This window comes from Xenopus tropicalis, chromosome 1 (genome assembly GCF_000004195.4).
Source record: "Xenopus tropicalis strain Nigerian chromosome 1, UCB_Xtro_10.0, whole genome shotgun sequence".
Taxonomy (NCBI): Eukaryota; Metazoa; Chordata; class Amphibia; order Anura; family Pipidae; genus Xenopus; species Xenopus tropicalis.
This window is the reverse complement of record NC_030677.2, coordinates 155468053-155486935: the sequence shown is the minus strand read 5'-3', so window position 1 is coordinate 155486935 and position 18883 is coordinate 155468053. Positions and strand designations below refer to the sequence as shown.

The following is an 18883-nucleotide window of genomic DNA, read 5'->3' as shown; positions in this document are numbered from 1 at the left end:
AGGTTATTTTCGCTGGAGAAAGGACGCTTACAAGGAGACATAATTCAGAGCTGTCACACCCCCCCCCCCCCCCATTTCTTTGGGAGTTCCCCGATTTTGAAGACCCATTCTTACATCCCCTAGCACAGAATTCTCACACATTCAGTGATGTAATTTGATGCATTTGGGCATGCGCGGGTAGAAGTTTTTGGCTTCAGCTGCGATTTTGTGCATGCGTGTGACGTCACTTCTGGGTATCAGAGAAAATGTTTGCATTCCCCCGAGCACCCAAGCTACCAGGCTGACAGCTCTGCATGGTTATTCTTTGCATGTACATTAGAGGACATTATAGAATCAGTGCATCTTTTTCATAGAAAAGATCAGTGCATCAGAGGCCACCCCTTTAGAGAGGAACAGAAGTTTCAGTTAAAGCAGTGAGGTTGGGGAATGTCCTGCCAGGTACTGTATGTCTGTGATGGCAGATTGTCTTAAAGGAGACATATCCTATAAAAATTAAGAATGTGTCAGAGAATTATACTCCTCTAGATATAGAAGGATTGAGCTTAAAAATGTTGTGTTTCAAACTGATTTTTTGAGAAATTCCACCAAAACCTCACTAGCCCCACCCATCTGTGCCACTTCCTGCTGGCCGAATTCTCTGGATGAGCTGGGGAGCCAGCGGCCCTCCGTACACTGCACTGTAGGATAGGAACCAATCAGCAGCTAGGCTGACCTGATAGGGAACTGAAGCCTGTCTGTGTGTGACTGCAGGGCTGTGATTGGCTCTCCCCCTCCTACTGTGCTTCTGGCAGGGACCGTTAGGACACGCCCACTCTCCATTTCACACAGAGAAGCAAGAGGATCTATAGGGAGCTCCAATAGAGGGGCCATTGTTACAGATAGGATTAATGTTTAGCCCAAAGGGAAACCAGCACCGTATATTATTCATAATTGCCTACAAAATTAGGGTTTTCCCCATTTATCTAATATGTCTCCTTTAATGCCTTTAAGAGGGGCTTGGATGATTTAGTGAACAAGCATAATGTCTGAGGTTAATGTGATTTTAAGATCTGTAGTTAGTTAAGTTATTGGTATATTTTGTTTATATATATTTATGTGAGTATCAATACAGTAGGTCAGTATGAGTGTGTGTACATAAATGCACTGGGGTTCCTTTGGAGGGGTTCAACTTGATGGTCTTTTTCCATAGTACAGTAACACCAAAAATAAGTGTTTTTAAATAATTATGTAAGGGTTCAGAGAACTCTTTCCCGTTTCTCTGTCTGTGACATCATCCCACCCGGCTACAGACTGGGGAGAAATACGATTGGCTGGATACCCCAGTGCACTGTTGGGGAGAAAGGTGTGCCTAGGTTTGGAGCCAAAAATTAGGAGCGGTTGTTTTACCCGAGTGGATACAGAGACTATCCAGTAAGCAGTGACTGTGACGGCCGATGGGAACTCTGTTGACTGCCAGCTGTAAAGAGAAATCTGTTAGACTGCGCTTACATGCTTTTACCCGTGTGGATCCCCAATAAGTGATCCATCTGAGGAAATGGTATATAGAGTCTCCATGTGTGTCCCCTGAGTGAGGACAGGTATTTTTCGTGGCCTGCTACGTGGGAGTAACTGCCTATCCAAAGAGAGAGGTACTTTGGGGCAGGTAGCGCTACCGGGGGAAACTGAGACCTCTGGGGAAGGGAGTGTGGCACTGTGTCCTGACTGAGCCAGTAGTGGCTAAAACCATCTAGGCTTCCAAAGCAGGGTTTATTATTGTTTGCATGTTATAATTATATTACCTTTACACCCAGTTAAATAAAGTTAATATTTGCTGCAAACTGTGTGATTATTTCCTAGTGGAAATCCCCTTGAGGTGTGCTCCTCAGTGTCCACTAGGTGGAGGCACTGCGCTAAAATCCTAGTTCCCAGTACCTTTCATCTGCAAAGGGGACCAAATTCCTGTTTAAGCAAGTAATACAGCCCAAAATAAGTAAGTGTGCCAAGAAAGGGTTACAATTACAATATAATGTGCTGTTGCCCTGCACTGGTAAAAGTAGTGTATTTGCTTCAGAAGCCATTCAAGCTGGAAAAGGCACAGGTTACATAGCAGATAAAACACTTCTTTTTAGTGTTACTGTTCCTTAAAACATGTAACTATTTGTGTGTAAATAGCCACTAGCCATCAATGATCAGGAGAAGTCTTTAGAGCCACTGTACTATTTAATATTTATTGTCACATTCTTAGCAACTTATCAGTTATTTGCTAAACTCCTCTGCCTCTGTCCAGCTTTCAGAGTTCACTAGAACCTCTATATAAATCTACAGTTTGATATATTTTTTTAATGCCTTATCTTTATATTTATGCCCTCTACTATTCTTTCAGTATGTCATATAATCAGTGTGGCTGCTGAGGTGAATAGGTCCTGATTACCAGCAAACATTTCTACTGTGCTGCTGAACTAAACACTAAATAAATAATACAAAAAAAAGATATATATATTTATAAAAACGAAGACCAGTTTGCAAGCTCTTAATAAAACTAGGTCAGGAGTGGTTGCGGTGCAGGCTGGGCGGGGGGGTTATGGTAACATTTCCGCCCCAGGGCCATTTGGTGTCCAGTTACGCCACAGTTGCAGGCTTGGGCAGGGCAGTTGAGCTTCCCCGAAATTGTCGGGATCATGGCGCCCCTGCTGCACAGCAACCAAAGTTCAATTAAGTAATTATTATTATTATTATTATTTCGCCCTGGACCTAATGGTGCCAATATTAGGACATTAAAGGTGCATCCTTCTCTCTGCATCCCCGCTCCCTCCAACCCCTCACTTAGTATTTATGACAGAACATAGGGACCTTTTCTCTCAGGCACGTTTGGGCAGCCATGATGGTTGGAGACAGCGGGGTCCTTACAGATGGAACCGGAAGTGTAGCTTGCGTACTGCGCCGTGTCCCCGGCTGGCTGGTTCTTAAGGCGGAGGAAGAGGTAGGAAAGGGCTGGATTTTGGAGTTGCTTCTGTGGGAGTGGGAGAGCGCACACTGAGAATTGTGCAACTTAAGCGTTGTTGCGATTGTAGCTATAGGAAAGAGCGGGCAGAGTCTGGGTTAAGCTTTGCTGGGCGAGGGTGCCAGGGTGGTAACGGGCTGAATAGGCTAAAGGTTTGGTGCCCGGCGGGGAGAACTTGGGGCCCGGGCAGAGTTAAATCCATACTGGGCGGGCATTGATGTTCTTCCGTGGGGTGTTCCTAAAAGTTTTGCCAAAGGAAGTAGAGAGCGAAGTCACTGACAGGAGCCGTGTGATGTGAAAGATCCCACAACTCCTCGGCAAAGTCAGCTTATCCAATATCCAGTGTTGCCTGGAACCCTGCTCGCCATGTCTGGCACCCACTTCTCCTGGGATAGTGTGGGGGGCTGCCAGGTCCTGCTGGCCTGTGTACTGGTGCTGCTTGGCACTTGGCTTTTCCTCCTGGCAGAAAGGAGGCGTAGGCACAAGTCTAACCCGGAGCCCTGTCTGTACCCCCCGGAGCCCTGTCTGTACCCCCCGGAGCCCTGTCTGTACCCCCCGGAGCCCTGTCTGTACCCCCCTGAGCCCTGTCTGTACCCCCCGGAGCCCTGTCTGTACCCCCCGGAGCCCTGTCTGTACCCCCCTGAGCCCTGTCTGTCCGCCCCTCGGCCTGCTACCGAAGTGCAATTAGGTGAGGAAAAAGCTTCCCATCAAACTCTGTATATGCCTTATTCGCACTGATATGTAACATAAACATGATTTGTGTTCTTATTCAGTTTCCCAAACCCTTTGGGAAATGTGCTGTGTGCCAGCAATAGTTACACCTATGTCTTATGTCGCAGTTAGATTTTCTACTATAGGCAATGCATGTGTGAATTAACTCTTCCCTGTGGGTCTGACACACAAGGGTGTTGTGCTCAATACAAAACAAATATCTTCAGATCCTTTATTAACACATGCATTGCTGTCTTGCGGAGTGCATAAAAGCTTGTGGGTACAAAGCCTTTGGGATTAAGTTGTACTTAATGATTAATCTGTAGGTCCAACAAGGGACAACCCTTCAGATATTGCTGACCTGTAGTGTCTAGATTCTCACTGCAGAAGTGGATGTGTCATGCTGGGTTATAGAATTAACAGCAGTACAATCTAAAAGTCTATAGTAAATTTCATATTGAAGGTATACATGTAACTTTTGAACAACTGCTCTATGTTCATCTCTAATGTGGACAATTTTGGACTGGATAGCACAAGCTTCATTTTTAAATACCTGACATGGCATGTACTTCAAACACTGTTTAGGTTGTCACCCAAGGCAATAAACTAATTTGTAGCAGCTACAAGTTGCAAGCTGCTAACCTTTATTCCCTAAGATACATTTTGCATTTTCTGATTACATTTTATAGTAACCAGTGTATACACATGGCTTCTGTTTAGTGGTATGGCTGGTAAAATTGTGATACGCAAGGTTATTGCGTATCCATCACACATTCAGTTCATTGTTCATTTACCTCCCATAAGTAAGTAACTATAGATTTAGGATGCGGGGCAGGTTAGGGCAACATGGTGGTACAGTGGTTCTGACTTGCATTGCTGGGATTTTAAGCCCCATTCCAGCCAGTGTTTCCTCCCACACTTCAATACAGGCACATTCTTAATTCTTTTTTTTGTTTTTGTTGTATTCTTAAAATCATCTAGAGTGTGAGTGTTATAGGGACTTTAGATTGTAAGCTCCATTGTGACTGATAAGATGTGAATGATGTATAAAAAGAATGTTATAAATGTTGTATAATTTGGTACCAGAGCATTCATTAGTGACATTAAAACTTGTTTATCTCCCCAGTGGCACAGAGTATGGATAATATCCTTAGCCAGCTGAAGCTCCTCAACCCAGACCAGCTTAGAGAAGAAATATTAAAGGCTGGATTAAAGTGTGGACCAATCACATCCACCACAAGATTTATATTTGAGAAGAAACTAGCACGTGTGTTACTGGAGCAACAGGGAGTGAACTTAGAGGAAACCACAACTGTTTGTGATGGGAATGCAGGTGCGTCTGGGAATGCAGGCACTGATAACAGGCAGCACACAAATTACACCCAGAAGAAAAACTGCTTGGAAGATGGGGACTTTGGGTACAGTGTTGGATTAAATCCACCTTCCGAAGAAGCTCCGTTGGCAGGGAGAGGTTTTTCTGAAGTTAATGGAAGATCGTTAGATGATTGTCAGACCTTCACCCCAACATGTAAGGATCCATCAATGTTCTATGCTGTTTGCCCTGTCTATGAGGAGACACTAAATAAAAATGGTGAGTTCCCATTCTGTGCCTCTCCTGCCTACCCCCCCTAGTTCTAGCCCTGATTTTATTACATGCTACCTCTCTAATAAAGCCTTTTTACAGAGCTCTAATACATAAAATCTAAATTGTCTAACTTTTAATGTAGGCCATGTCAAAAATCTAAATGTGATTTCATCTGTATTCTGCCATTTGTTTTCTTTGCAGAAAAAGTACATATTTATGCAGACAAGAAAGAAGCACTTCAAGTGGTTAAAATGTTAAAAGGTTCAAGGTTTAAGGCTTTTGTCTCCAGGGAGGATGCTGAGAGGTTTGCAAGAGGCATATGTGACTACTGCCCATCACCTAGCAAGTCTTCAGTGATCCTGTCACCTGTAAAACTTTCACCAGCTCTAGTGAGAGGTAAGGGTTTTTCTTACCTATGTGTAGAAAATAGGTAACCTGGGGGTGAAGTCGCCCCAGCAGGAGACCTTTTGACACAGAACTTTAGGAACAAAGTCTGCATTCTGCATTAGTGGGCTACAAATCATCCACTGCACTTAACAGATCGCTGAGTTTTCAATCCTGGGTGTACCCACTCACTGGTTAAGGTCTTTGTCAGATCAGAATTTATTTGTAGGAGGGCAGGTCCAAAAGATGTAGAGGAAGTGCTTCAATACATTTCCAAGAAACTGCTCCATTAACTGTTGGAGCTCTGGGCTTCCTATTCTAGTCCTGACCATAAAGTAACTACCTAGGACTCGCTGTAACTTACTGTAAATTCCTGCTTTAGCCCTACCTGTAGTCTAGTTACTGAGGGCCTGCAGGGACTCTAACGGGGAAGCCTAAGGAGGGATTGCTTAGGCTTATAGCTGCAGCTGGAGTTTTTTTGTTTGTAAATTGCCTTAGTGTAGAATTATTTTTAGCAGTCTACCTCATGGAAGATCACAAGATGGAAAGGCAAATTTCCAAATTTAGAATTTGGTGAGTCTTTAAGGTTTCTTTGCCACAGTGCTGCTTCTGCAATAATTGTAGTTGCATCCCTGTAGTAGTTCTTTTAAATTATGTTTTATTTATGAAACAAAGACTTGTGGAAGCTTTCAGCAATACAGAACAATAACTGAAATGTGTCACAAACAGCTCCACATATATGGTATATTTATATACTTTAATCTCCTACCTCACCTGCGTTGGGTTTCTTTATAGGGGACACTGGGGGATTTCAGGTGTCTCTTTATACAGAACTTACCCATCATAAGTGAGCATCTCAACAGTGTGTACATAACATTTTAGGTTCCACAGTTAAAACTAAATATCTAATAATTATGTTTTGTTTTTTAATGCTCTTGCTTGAAAAGATGGAATCAACTCTTCAGAGATGGAAAACATCAACAAAGAAAGGGCAAACAACTTCAAAAGTCCAAGGACACAAGATCTAACTGCAAAGCTGAGGAAGGCTGTAGAGAAAGGAGATCAAACAACATTTTCAGATCTTATTTGGACCAATCCACGTTATCTCATAGGTTCTGGAGATAACCCTACTGTAGTGCAGGTAGTGTAGCACTCTTCTGCTTCACTTGTAGGTCTATAGTACACCAGACCCTTTCCTTCCTGATATAATTAGAACACTTTGGCTGTGGGAGATCCTGACGTGGTGGAAACCACACAGGAATTCCGAAACCAGTGTTCCCTTGTGGTCTGCTGGCTTACATCATAGAATGACTTCACCATGGCAGCAAATTTACCAACATTGGCTAATTCTTGCCCCTTTTATGTCTTGAGATTTCAGCACAAGAGTCAAGTTTGGTTTTACTATATGGACCCAACTAAGTTATTGCACAAATCTGGCTGTTTTGTTTTTTTCCTGGTCATCCATAACGAAAAAGAAACTTTGTTTATGTTGTACAAGTTGGTTGGCAGGGAGGCCCCAGGGTATCTCAGAGCACATTCTACCACTGCTGTATCTACTTCCTGTAAAGCGGAAGGCAGGACCCTGCCACAAGCTGTCTGCAAAGCAGCGAGATGGACTTCAACCACTACCTTTGTTCAGTATGAGCTTGATTTCCTTCATTGTAAAGAAGAAAGATTTGGGAGAAAAGCTCTTAAAACGGTCTTTCTGTAATGTTTATCACCTTTCCACCCTTCATACTTACACTACTGGTTGTTAGTAGGGTGGTGGCTTATGTCTTGCTTTAATCTTTTTATGTTTACTGATCTGAAAGGGTTGGGAATTGTCCAATGCTGGTGAATGCTGCCATGAAGAGCGACCTTCAGATCTAAATTATGGTCTATTTTATGTGGCGTATTTTATTGTGCACATTTTATTTGTTTTTATGCAAAGCATGGATACGCCTTATTCTACTCTTGGAAGTATCTACTAAAGCTGCCATGCTGTGATTTTCTTCCACTGGCACATATCCATAGGCTTATGTGTGCAAAACAGTGCCCTATTACTGGATGTTGTCCATCTTAGGATGGGGATTCATTTTTTTTATTGTATATGAAGATTTTGTTTTTCTTCTGTAATATTTAGTATCTTTCCTCCCATCCCTGTTTTCTTACTGTAGGAAGGGTGCAGGTATAATGTCATGCACGTGGCTGCCAAGGAGAATCAGGCTGGTATCTGCCAACTCCTCTTAGATACATTGGAAAATCCAGAATTCATGCGGCTCATGTACCCAGATGATGATGACCTCATGCTACATAAGCGGATCCGATATATTGTTGATCTGTATCTAAACACTCCAGATAAAATGGTAACTATTGCTCTAGTGTCCAAAAGCAGCCTGCATATGGCATGCTATTAATTCACTTTTTGCTTCAAGAAACAATGTTGCATTTTACTTTAATTTCCTACAGGTTTTTGACACTCCTTTGCACTTTGCTTGCAAGTTTGGGAATGCTGATGTTGTCAGTGTGCTATGCTCTCATCCTGACATTTTAAAAAATCCTCGAAACAAGTATGAACAGACCCCGGAAGAGGTATGTTTCTGCATCATACGATTAAATAAGTAGGTTGCTAGCTGTGCCCCTGAATATGATTGCAAAGTAGCATTGTCACAATTTGTTGCGAGACGTATGAGCATATTATCTTGTGTAATAATCAAATATTTTCTTTCAGGCTGTCTGTGAAAGAAGCAAAAATAAATCTGCAGAACTTAAGAATAAGATAAAAGAGTATTTAAAAGGTTTGTAATGGGCCTGAAAACCAGTATTCTCAAACCAGGCAAATGTGTTTTAATATGTTTTTTGTGTTGTAAGCTCTTCCAAAAAACAATACTTTAGCTGCCATTAAATCTGTTTTGCTTTCCCTAGGTCATTTTTATGTGCCACTGTTACGGGCTGAGGATAACTCCTCGTTTCCAGTTATAGGAGCTCCATGGTCTCCCGAGCAGCCTGACCTAATCCAGACCAGATTCTCTGGCAGTCCCAAAGATCCGCTATTAGCTGTGAGAGCATTTGCAGGCCCTATGAGCCCTTCTAAGGTGAAAAATGTATACTTTGCCTCCAAGTAAATGTCTGAGCGTGTATTTTGATACAACTTTGAAAAGAAACCAGGGCAAACTTTAAAGAAATGTTATTGGAGAGGAGGTACATGTTCACAAAGACCTGCTGACTAATCTAAAATGGTTTTGATGGATGTTTCTATTTAATTAAAGCAGTTTTATCAGTTTACGATTACATTTTCAAAGCTACCATACCCAAGTATTTTATTTTTTTTTTTCCGTAATTTGACAACTCACTGCCTGATTTCATTATCTTAATTAAAAGGGTTTACCTAGCAGTTCGTTTTTACAGGTTAATCCACCCCTACTTATGGCAACCATCTCGGACATTTTTAAAGGCATACTATTGCCACTAAAGGGGTGGGTTTGATTAGGCTACAGCCAAATTTATATTTTGTCTAGCTTCTTATAATATAGAGCTTCTTTAGAATAATCCCCCATACCCCCCATACAAATGAACAGGGAGCTGTTTTCTCCATTCATAAATATTAATGCTAAGGTTAAGCACACATTGGTCAGCAGGGGTCCTAGAGAGGACAAAGATGGTAGAAATCCCTTGGCTGCCAAGAAAATTCTAGAACTTCTTAAGTTACTCCTTTAAAGGAGAACTAAAGCTTACCTAAAGAAATAGGCTACAAAGGTTGTACATGTATGGCTTCTGGTTCTGTATCAGCCCAAGGCAACCACAGCCCTTTAGCAGGGAAGATCTGTGGCTCTCGACATGCCCCCAGTAGCTCCCCATCTTCTCTTTCGCTGATTCACAGCACATTCTTTGGGCTGCTGTCCGTTACCTAAGCTTAGGGACCAAATCACAATATACTGTAGACATAGAATATAAATTCTATGTAAATATAAATGCTGATATATTTAGGCTCACATTACATGGCAGCTCAGAAACCAGTACAGTTTAGCATCAGTATTTAATAATCAGCCCTGTAGCATTAGATTATATGGCCATTCTCTGCTTTCTGCTTGATAATTTGTGACTACCCCTAAGCTTAGCTTCTCAACAGCTGTTTAGAACACACTGGGAATGCAGTTATCCATTACACTTCTAATAAAATCCAAGTGATCATTAATGTGATTATTAGTACTATAGAGATTCTGAAAGTTTAGGCTGGTGCAGTAAGTTCAGTATCTAAAATATTTCTAGCCATATTCATTTCTAGGGTTTAGTCCTCCTTTAAACATTGACCTGAATTGAAATGGGATATTTTTCAGTTAAAGGGATGTCAAGTAGGCTTTGTCAGGGTTTCAGACAGCCTGCTCAGTCATAATTAGTGAGCGGGATTGCAGGTTTTTTTTTTTTTTTTTTTTTTTATGCCCCAAAAGTGAAGTGAGATGTAAAGAGCGATTAATGTATGATTTTTCTCACTGTAATACCATGTTTGCAGCACTGTTGAAACTATATTGTGGTTATCCTCATAGGCAGAAGATTTCAGAAGAGTCTGGAAAACACCACCACGGGAGAAAGCTGAATTTTATCACAAAATCAGAAAAACAGACCCAGAAAGAGGAGCAGAGAGAGTGGGAAGGTAGGATCCTGTTATCATTTTCCTATAAGTCCCTCAGCAGGTGTATAGTAAAAGTGATTTGCAACTTGTAAGATGCAGCCATACCTGCTTTACTATGAACAGCCAGACATTCATATGCCCCTTTATGTATGGTGAGTCTGAGGTTACAGTGAATGTTATGGGGTTTTTTTTTGTGTATGCTGTATTCTATAAAGCTTATTTGTATATAAAAGAGTGTCCTAGTCAACTTGAATCACAAACCCCCATGGCCACACAGCAGCATGGTATATTTGCACATCATATGCTTTTCTTTTTGATTTGCTTTTTTTTGTGTTTGTTACTAATCCACTCTATTTTCTGAAGTGAATCTTTGATGTACATAACATAACGGCCATTATATGCATATATTGTAGAGTGCTCGCTCATGAACTGGATGTGCCTTGGGTGGAGTACTGGGATTTCCTTGGCTGCTTTGTTGACCTCTCTTCCCAGGAGGGTCTGAGGAAGCTGGAGGAATATCTGAGCAAGAGAGAAACAAGTGAAAGGGCACAGCGGGATTCAGATTATGAAATATGTAACAAGTATAAAACGCCTTCAGGTAATAAACATAAACATAGCAAATAGAAGAATAAAGAATAAAAATATTCACTTTGTATATTTGTAATGTTTTCATAGAATGTGATGTATTTTTTTATAAACTACTGTCCGTACAGTCCAGGCAAATTCTGTATTACACTGATAAGAACTCAGCGCTATATATGGTCAATTCCTCCAAGAACACGCAGTTAAAGGGATCGTAAATCTATACCTAAATCTAAGATTTTGCATTATGAAAGCAAATGATATTCTGAGCAACTTGTAGCAGAGAGAGTTGTGGTGAGAGGGGAGCAGACTACTGTAACATTGTTTCAAAAGTAGATAGTCAGAACCATCAGTGTAGGTAATATCTAAGGGCAGACCCCTTAAAATTCCTCTAGTAAGCCCTCACCTTGAGTATGCAGTGCAGTTTTGGGCTCCAGTCCTTAAGAAGGATATTAATGAGCTGGAGAGAGTGCAGAGACTGCAACTAAACTGGTTAAGGGGATGGAAGATTTAAGCTACGAGGGTAGACTGTCAGGGCTGGGGTTGTTTTCTCTGGGGGGAAAAAAAGGCGATTACGAGGGGACATGATTACTCTGCACAAGTACATTAGAGGGGATTATATACTTTCATTTGAAGCAGCGTAGGTGGTTATTCTTGGTGAGGGCAGTGAGGTTGGGGAATACCCTTCCTAGAGATGTGGTAATGGCAGATTCTGTTAATGCCTTTAATTGATGGACTTTGGTTTTTTTTTTTTTTTTTTTTCCCCAACCAAACTTAACTAACAGATATTGCTTACCTTAACCTTACTTTTAACCTTTTTAATATGGGTTTAACCCCCTGCTCACTTACATTCTTCGTGCTTATAGCTACATCTGCAAACAATTTGTCTTTTTGCCTTGTATTAATCTGCCATTTCACTTGCTTAACAGGAAAGAGCAAAAAAATGTGCAATTCCATTTCTGTTGGAGCCTTTCTGGATGATGAGGATGAAATGAGTTTGGAAGAGCTAAAAAACCGCCAAAATGCAGCGCTAAAACACAGCTACTCTCACTCAGAGACAATCACGGTGCCTGAGTGTATTATGGAAACCAACACAGTTCCTAGTGGTGAGCACCAAAGTGGTACCAAACCTGGATTCTGTAGCCCATTATGCCATGATCAGTATCTTCCTGGGGAAAGTAGGCATAAAGGTGTCCATGAAGGAATGCTATCACCAGTCTCTAACCTTATGGCTGAATTTGATAAACTGGCAATTTCAGAAAAAAGTGAGCTTGAGAATGAGACATGGAACATAGAGCCTTCTCTAATAGCTAAAGAAACTGAGCACAATTTACATGCTGGTTCATCAACCAGGACAAATGGTTCAGTGTTATCACAAGTTGAGCAAATGATGCCAGAGCTCAGCCTGCAGGATAAACTTTCTCCACCAAGAAACAGTATTGGTCTCTCACCCCCACGTGCCTCTTTGGACTCTTCCATTCATCTGGGTATGAAGACTCCACCAAGAAACCAATGCAACAAAAGCATCTTCCTGCTGGGGTATGTAACCATTGAATGCTGAGGCATCCCACAGTTGACAAGCGCACACACTGGCAAACTAAACAAAAAACATATTGCTATGGTCAGATTAGTCACACTTTAAATAATTGTGCATTTAAATCGGTTTTAAACAAGTCTGTACTGTCCCATAACATTATCACACCCTCATCCCTACATAAAAAAAAAAAAAAAATTTTTGTTTATTTTAGTCACACCCTATACCAGTATAGTTTAAGATTACCATCTACATCAAAGAAAAGTTCTCCTGTAAATTACAATTTGCCACTATTGGGATAAAGTTGCGCCAAGGCCTCATCACCTTACTTGGCGTTTTCACTCATATTTCACAATAATATCTCCATTCATACAGAAAATGGCGTTGTCTCTTTCAAGGGGGACCTCTTACTTCGACTTAGGGCTCTGGCACACGGGGAGATTAGTCGCCCGCGGCAAAACTCCCTGTTTGCGGGCGACTAATCTCCCCCGTGTGCCAGAGCCCTTAAAGAATGAATTTGTGTTTCATTTGTAAAGGACAGCTTTTTATTAACACTTCCTTACCTGTTATAAAAGCATTACAGATCTCTGCTGTCAGTCATATATTGCCTGCCCCACCTCTATGCCTCAGCCACAAATCGCTTTCACTTTCATTTCTGCACTTCCGTTGGCATTCCCCTGCTCTCTGCACTGTCTGTAACTTTGTAGTTTGTGCATGGGTATCTGTATCAGGTCCTCTTTCCACATCATTTTGGGATGTTGCAAAGTTTGCCCTGATGAAAGCTTCCACAAAATGGCTACCACCAGCTTGCTGTTATTGTAGATTCCAAAAGAAGAAAGGATAGAATATTTAAATTTATATAGTATAAATATTTTTTTATTTTTTAAGCCCGGCTAGCACAGTAAAATAGGATTTTGAATTATTTCTTACGGTAACAGGGTGCCCTTTAAATGTTATTTGTTTGTTGTTTTACTGTGTGCCATTCTTTCTTTCAGAAGGGAACCTTCCAAACTAGACAGTGATGTTCTGTCAGCAGTGGAAAATGTAGAACTCGATGGACATCAGTACCCCAGTGTTTCTAAATGGATGCAAGCAGTGTTGTCTTATCCCAATACAGCTCGCCAAAGGTATGGTCATGCTGGTAATGGCTGTAAGAGCTGCCAGTGTTTCCCACTGTCATTCCCATTGTCATTCCCACATACCTTTTGTTCCAAAGGCAAATCCAGGCTGCTCCCTCACCTGTCCTGAGCCCCAGCAGTACATTATGCATATATTTTTCTCCATCTGACCCTGTCAGTGCAGGACAGTGCATGTACGGTACCTTGCAGAAATGCTTGGTGGGCAGCCATGTCCAAACTTTGGCATAATTGTGGTATATCTGAATTATCAGGGGTCACTAGGGATGTGTCTGCCATGAGGCCAAAATATTAAGGAGTGGGCTGAGCTAGGCCAGTTAGCGGAATGGCCACACTATGACCATTTATTGTAGTCATTAACTTCCCAGATTCTTCTCAAACATCAAAAATCCAATAGCAGAAATGGTGGATGTCTTAACAATTTTTCGGTCTTGTCAACTAGCATACATCTTCCTGTTCTGGCCTCCATGGACACAACTTGGCTGGAATGTGCTGTTGACCTGTTTCTTCCTTGTTATTAAGACTTTTAAATTGTTTATGATTATTTGCCGTTTTGCCACTTTTTTTTTTTTTTTAAATGGCTTTGGGGCATCCACTGTTGTCATGCACTGGCAGGTAGGGCCCTAAGAAGAATTGCCTTTTTTCTCCTAGGCTCATACTGTCAATACCAACCATTTGGGTAGGCCTGTCATTTCTTTGCTGCTTTGTCTTATTCAGATCAGTCAGGGTTTTTTTTTTGTTTTTGTTTTTTTTATAATGTGGCCTCCTGCTTGGTTATACAAATACTGAGAAGAGCTTACACACAGTAGAAAAAGAGAATTCAGTTCTTCGGATTACAATTTGTACTGACAGCATGGGCTTATGAATATCTTATTATATTTCGCCCCCGGTCATGTTGTAGAAAGAGACCCACGCAGAATTGTCTGGGGTCAGAAATGCTCTGCTAAAATCTGCCTATTTACTCTTGTTTTGCAGTTGGCCAAGTCCGGCACTTCTGTCAGGTAGAGGTAAGTCTCAGATGTTTTGTTCCAATTCACCTGGAAGCCATGCCTATTCTACGCCTGGGCGAAACAGTCCCATTCCTGGAAGCCCTGGGAAATACATGAACACATCTGATTATGGCAGCCCAGGAAGGTATAGCCCTGCATACGCCAGTCATATCCAATTGCTACGTGTCAGACACTTTTCAGACCACCCTGCACTTTAGAAAAATAAACTTCCTTTTAAGAGGCTTGAGCTCCGCCACATTTAACGTTTTTGGAGAGAATGGACGAAACAGATGCACTCTTCTTGGGAAGATTCTGTTTGAAGTTTAATAATTTGACATTTTATTCCTAAAATGAAGAGCAGATCATGGGGTCTGATACATAATTTATTCTTCATCATTGAAGGTGTCTTTATTGGAAGAGGAATAGACTGTAGTAATCACAGTCAGGCAATGCATCGGCTGAAACTAGAATAGAACTAGGTAGTGACTCGCTAGTTTATAGAGCAATAATTTCCAGGTTTCTGTAGGTGGCTTTTCACTTACACAACTGATAATACAATTCCACAATACTATGATGGGAAAGCCATGTACATCAAGTATCTACATTTTTGTGTCCCGGTGCATTTGTAGTTTTTGTAGTCTTTTTATTGTTTACAATGTTTTGACCTGTTTTAAATGTAATACATTTTATGGAGCCCCCAAGTGTTTATATCTTTAAAAAAAGCAAAACTCTTAAGTGTTTGGCTATTGCTGACCCCTTCCAATTTAATAAGCCAGTAACAAATTACAGTATGCACAATAATTACTCATGCACAGATGCCCAAGATGACCTTTTATTCACCCACATGCAGCCTGAACTACCAGAACAAATTAAGTATACCAGTAAAGGTTGGTCACCATATTTGACTGCTTGTAGGTGGCCTTTTGTATGACTGAAGCTCGAGGGAAGTACATCCTTACTGTTTAGATCAGTGATGTTAATCTATCAGCCAGCATGCCCCACGTATCCGCCTCTTAGCTTCCATCATGACAAATGCATTGACCCTTTTCGTTAATTCATTTGGAGGATATGGATTTATGTCAGGGAGTTTCACAATAGTTGAATTGAAGTTTTCCCAGATACTGTGGAAATTATCTATTTTTATGGTGTCATGGATGATATAAAACTGTGATTCAGTCATCAGGGTCACTCTAAATTCAATTAAGAATTTCCTTTGTTGGTGTAAGCATTACACCTTTTAATAAGCTGCAATTGTATCCATGAAAATATAGTTTAGCAGTTTGCCCCGAATGGACCACAGAACCCAGAAACAATACCTTAAAGTGACATCAAGCTGCTATACTGTCATAGGAACCTGCTTAGAAAGTAGGGATTTACCAAATGCTAAATATTTGATTTGGCCAAATCCTTCACAAAAGACATGGCTAAATAATGAACTGACTTTAAACTCTATTTTGCGTATATGATAACTGAACAATTATTCAGAGTATTAGTCATGTAGCTTTAAGGGTTTAGATTCTGTTTGATTGGACACTAAAGATTTGGTTGAATCACTAAAAACCACCTTCTGAGCAATCTTAATACACCGTAAGGACAAATTTCCTTTATCTGTGCGAGACCACAGCGAAGAAACTGCCCTGTGTCTGCTCTATAGGAACTTAGGCTGTACATAGAAGTGTCTGTGGTATTGCTGTAATATGGAGAGTGACAGTACGGCTTTTACAGTAAGGACTTCTTTTTAACGGGGAACTATCATGCAAATAAAAATGAAACTGCATGTCATGGTAATAAGAAACTTTCTTGCAGAATGTATAATTTATTATATTCCGGTTGTAAGCAGTCTCTCTATAAGCAGCTTTGTGTTGGAGTCTGGTTTTGTTGATGTACAGCTAGCTCTAATACATCACTGGTCCAGTGTCTCCATACCCTAGCCGATGTATGCTAGCAAACTGTCTTTGCAAAGAAATGATCAACACACAGCCTCCTATAGTGACGATTCATTTTATTGTTTTATAAAGGGTTTATCATTTGATTATGTTATAAAATGTGTTTCCATAACTTGTAGCATATACTGTATTACATTTTTTTTTCATGATAGTTCCCCTTTAACAGTTGCAGGCAAATGTTGGTGGGACATCCGTATATAAAAGGTTTCCTAAAGGGAGCAAACATAATCTGGAACGACTGCCTTTAAAGACAGAGCTTCTAACCAGTCAGACTCCCTTGGGCACTGATACTTAAAGGGACGTTTATCAAAATATAAGTTTAGAGCTTAATACATAAAAACTCGCCCATGTTTTGTTCATTCCTATGGGATTTTTAGAAGCATATTTGTCAATGGGTGAAAGTTAGAAGTTACCATTTCATAAATATGCTTTTAAAAAATCCCGTAGAAATGAAGGAATCGTGGATGAGTTTCTATGTATTAATCTCTAAACGCACAGTTTGTAAATCTGCCCCTTATTCTGTGGGACCATCTCAGAGGTCAGTTTGTTATAAGGGATGTTTCAATATCAGTCAAAATGTAAATAACCCCTTGTTTTTGTTTTACCGTTTTGTTTTTAAAAGTGCCAACGTTTGTGTTTATTGTATGATGTGTGGTTTAAATATTTATGGTTCCTAAAATTAAGTATGTTATATGCTGGTTTGGTTAATAATAAAGCAATTCTACACATGGTTGGTACCCAAACTAACATACATGGCTTCTCTAATTTTACTTCAGCAGCAATTTCCAATGACACCTGTAGGAATTCTTTCCCTAGATTTTGCGGCCGTTCATAACTGAGCTTGGTCTAAATGCATGTACTTGTTCTCTACAGTCATATATATTATGGCATATATATTAAGCTGGTGTCAGTTCTACAGCTTTACACTGGGGGAAAACAGAAAAGAGCATAAGGCTTTTGTTCAGTCTGTCCTTTTTGTTCTGGGAGCAATCCTATTCCAGTAGCCATTTCTACCACCAGTTTCCTTGTGCCTTACTATGACAACTGTTTTAATAAAAGCCAATTTTGCACATTTACTCCACTTGCAATGTGAATTGTCTTGATGTTGTGGGAGGGAAAATGCTCTGACCACCTGTATGAAAAATGGTGATTCTTCAGTGCTGGGGAGGAAAGAACTTAAAAGCCATTTAGTTAGCTCTAAAACACTACTGATCAACCTTCTTTATTCGAGCTGTTGATGTAGGGTGTGTATATAGCACAATTGCTCTGTCATGAATACACTGTATGTAGAGTATTTCTGTATTTTGCATATGTAAAATTACATGTGAAATACTTATAGCACATTTTGGTCCAGCTGTCATTTTACAGTGTCTCTTCTGAAGGCTTAATGAGTGCATAGAACAGGCTAGCAGAGATCCATATCTGTCCCTAAGCTTACCTTTCTTTTCACAAACTAATAGGGGTTAAATAACCTGTGGGCACTTCCAGTTAATGCCCAACTACTACTGAGATCTACCTAATAAACATAGTGCCAGGAATGTCTCATTTGCAGGTTTAATAAATAATTGCATAGAGGGGCTGATGTTATATTAAGCCACACCAAATTTACAAATGAAGGCCCTACCAGCATGGTCTCCCCCCTGTTAATAATCTACCTTGGCATGAAAATATTTTTAAGCCGTTTCACATAAGCCCTTGTATAAGTGTCTCTGTAAGCTGCAACAATTGGAAAAAGGTGGTGCCTACCCGTAGCCCATCACAAACTCATTTACCCACATATTCTTAGTATAACCACGTGACTGCTATTGTACACTCTTGGTTGTAAATCGATTTTATGCTACATAAGGGCTCATACTAATGAGTGGTTTTAACTGCAGTGGTGTTTTCCTGTGTTCCAGTGCAGGAAGAAATGCATCCCATTCCTCCTCATGGGGGCTGTTCTAACACAGGCACATGTAAATGCCAAATGCATGTGGAACACAACATGTTACAGATTATCATTTAAAAGGAATACCCTGGTGTCCCCACTATCAAGCATGGCAAAATGCCATTGTCAGAAATTGGGACAGCAGCACAATTAAATTTGATTGGTTATTCAGCCTCCCATCTGTATTAAGAGAATACATAAGGTTTTGATTGGGTCACAGCAGGGTTTATAGATTAATAAAACAAGAGGTAAGGCTGATGCCACACATGGCATTTTTACGCTGCGTATTTTCTAATTCTCTCGGCGGCTGAAAAACGCCTGATATCATCATCCATAGAAATAACTTGAAAAGACTCGAAGCAAACCACACAATGCGGAAATATGCTAGAAAACGCCTTAGCACGGATTTTTCAAGCGTTGGCTGAAATACGCCAGTATTTGCAAGCAAGCTATTCCTATGTATACACAAAGGCAGCTGCCAGACCTAGCGGAAATACACA

General features: G+C 40.6%; 1 protein-coding gene across 3 annotated transcripts; it reads left to right on the top strand.

Annotated features, from left to right (window-relative positions):
• The first annotated feature begins 2621 nt into the window (after nt 1-2621).
• On the top strand, nt 2622-17537 carry ankle2 (ankyrin repeat and LEM domain containing 2). 3 transcript variants are annotated; one of them, XM_012969394.3, is made up of 13 exons: nt 2622-2695; nt 4818-5282; nt 5478-5672; nt 6608-6801; nt 7817-8005; nt 8109-8231; nt 8371-8437; nt 8565-8734; nt 10184-10290; nt 10683-10867; nt 11781-12390; nt 13381-13512; nt 14497-17537. In XM_012969394.3, coding segments are annotated over exons 1-13 (2670 nt in total). In that variant the 5' UTR covers nt 2622-2694; the 3' UTR covers nt 14729-17537. The 3 variants fall into 3 exon arrangements, with proteins under 3 accessions (XP_012824848.1, XP_002931925.1, XP_004910629.2); XM_002931879.5 differs by having other exon boundaries at nt 2622-2959; XM_004910572.3 differs by lacking the exon at nt 2622-2695 and adding an exon at nt 2966-3668.
• The last annotated feature ends 1346 nt before the right edge of the window (nt 17538-18883 follow it).

Coding starts and splice junctions, on each gene's coding strand:
- ankle2 (XM_004910572.3), top strand. CDS start 3,347: ATGTCTGGCACCCACTTCTCCTGGGATAGTGTGGGGGGCTGCCAGGTC. Junction 8,006..8,108: donor TAAACACTCCAGATAAAATG/GTAACTATTGCT, acceptor AATTTCCTACAG/GTTTTTGACACTCCTTTGCA. Junction 12,391..13,380: donor AAAAGCATCTTCCTGCTGGG/GTATGTAACCAT, acceptor TCTTTCTTTCAG/AAGGGAACCTTCCAAACTAG.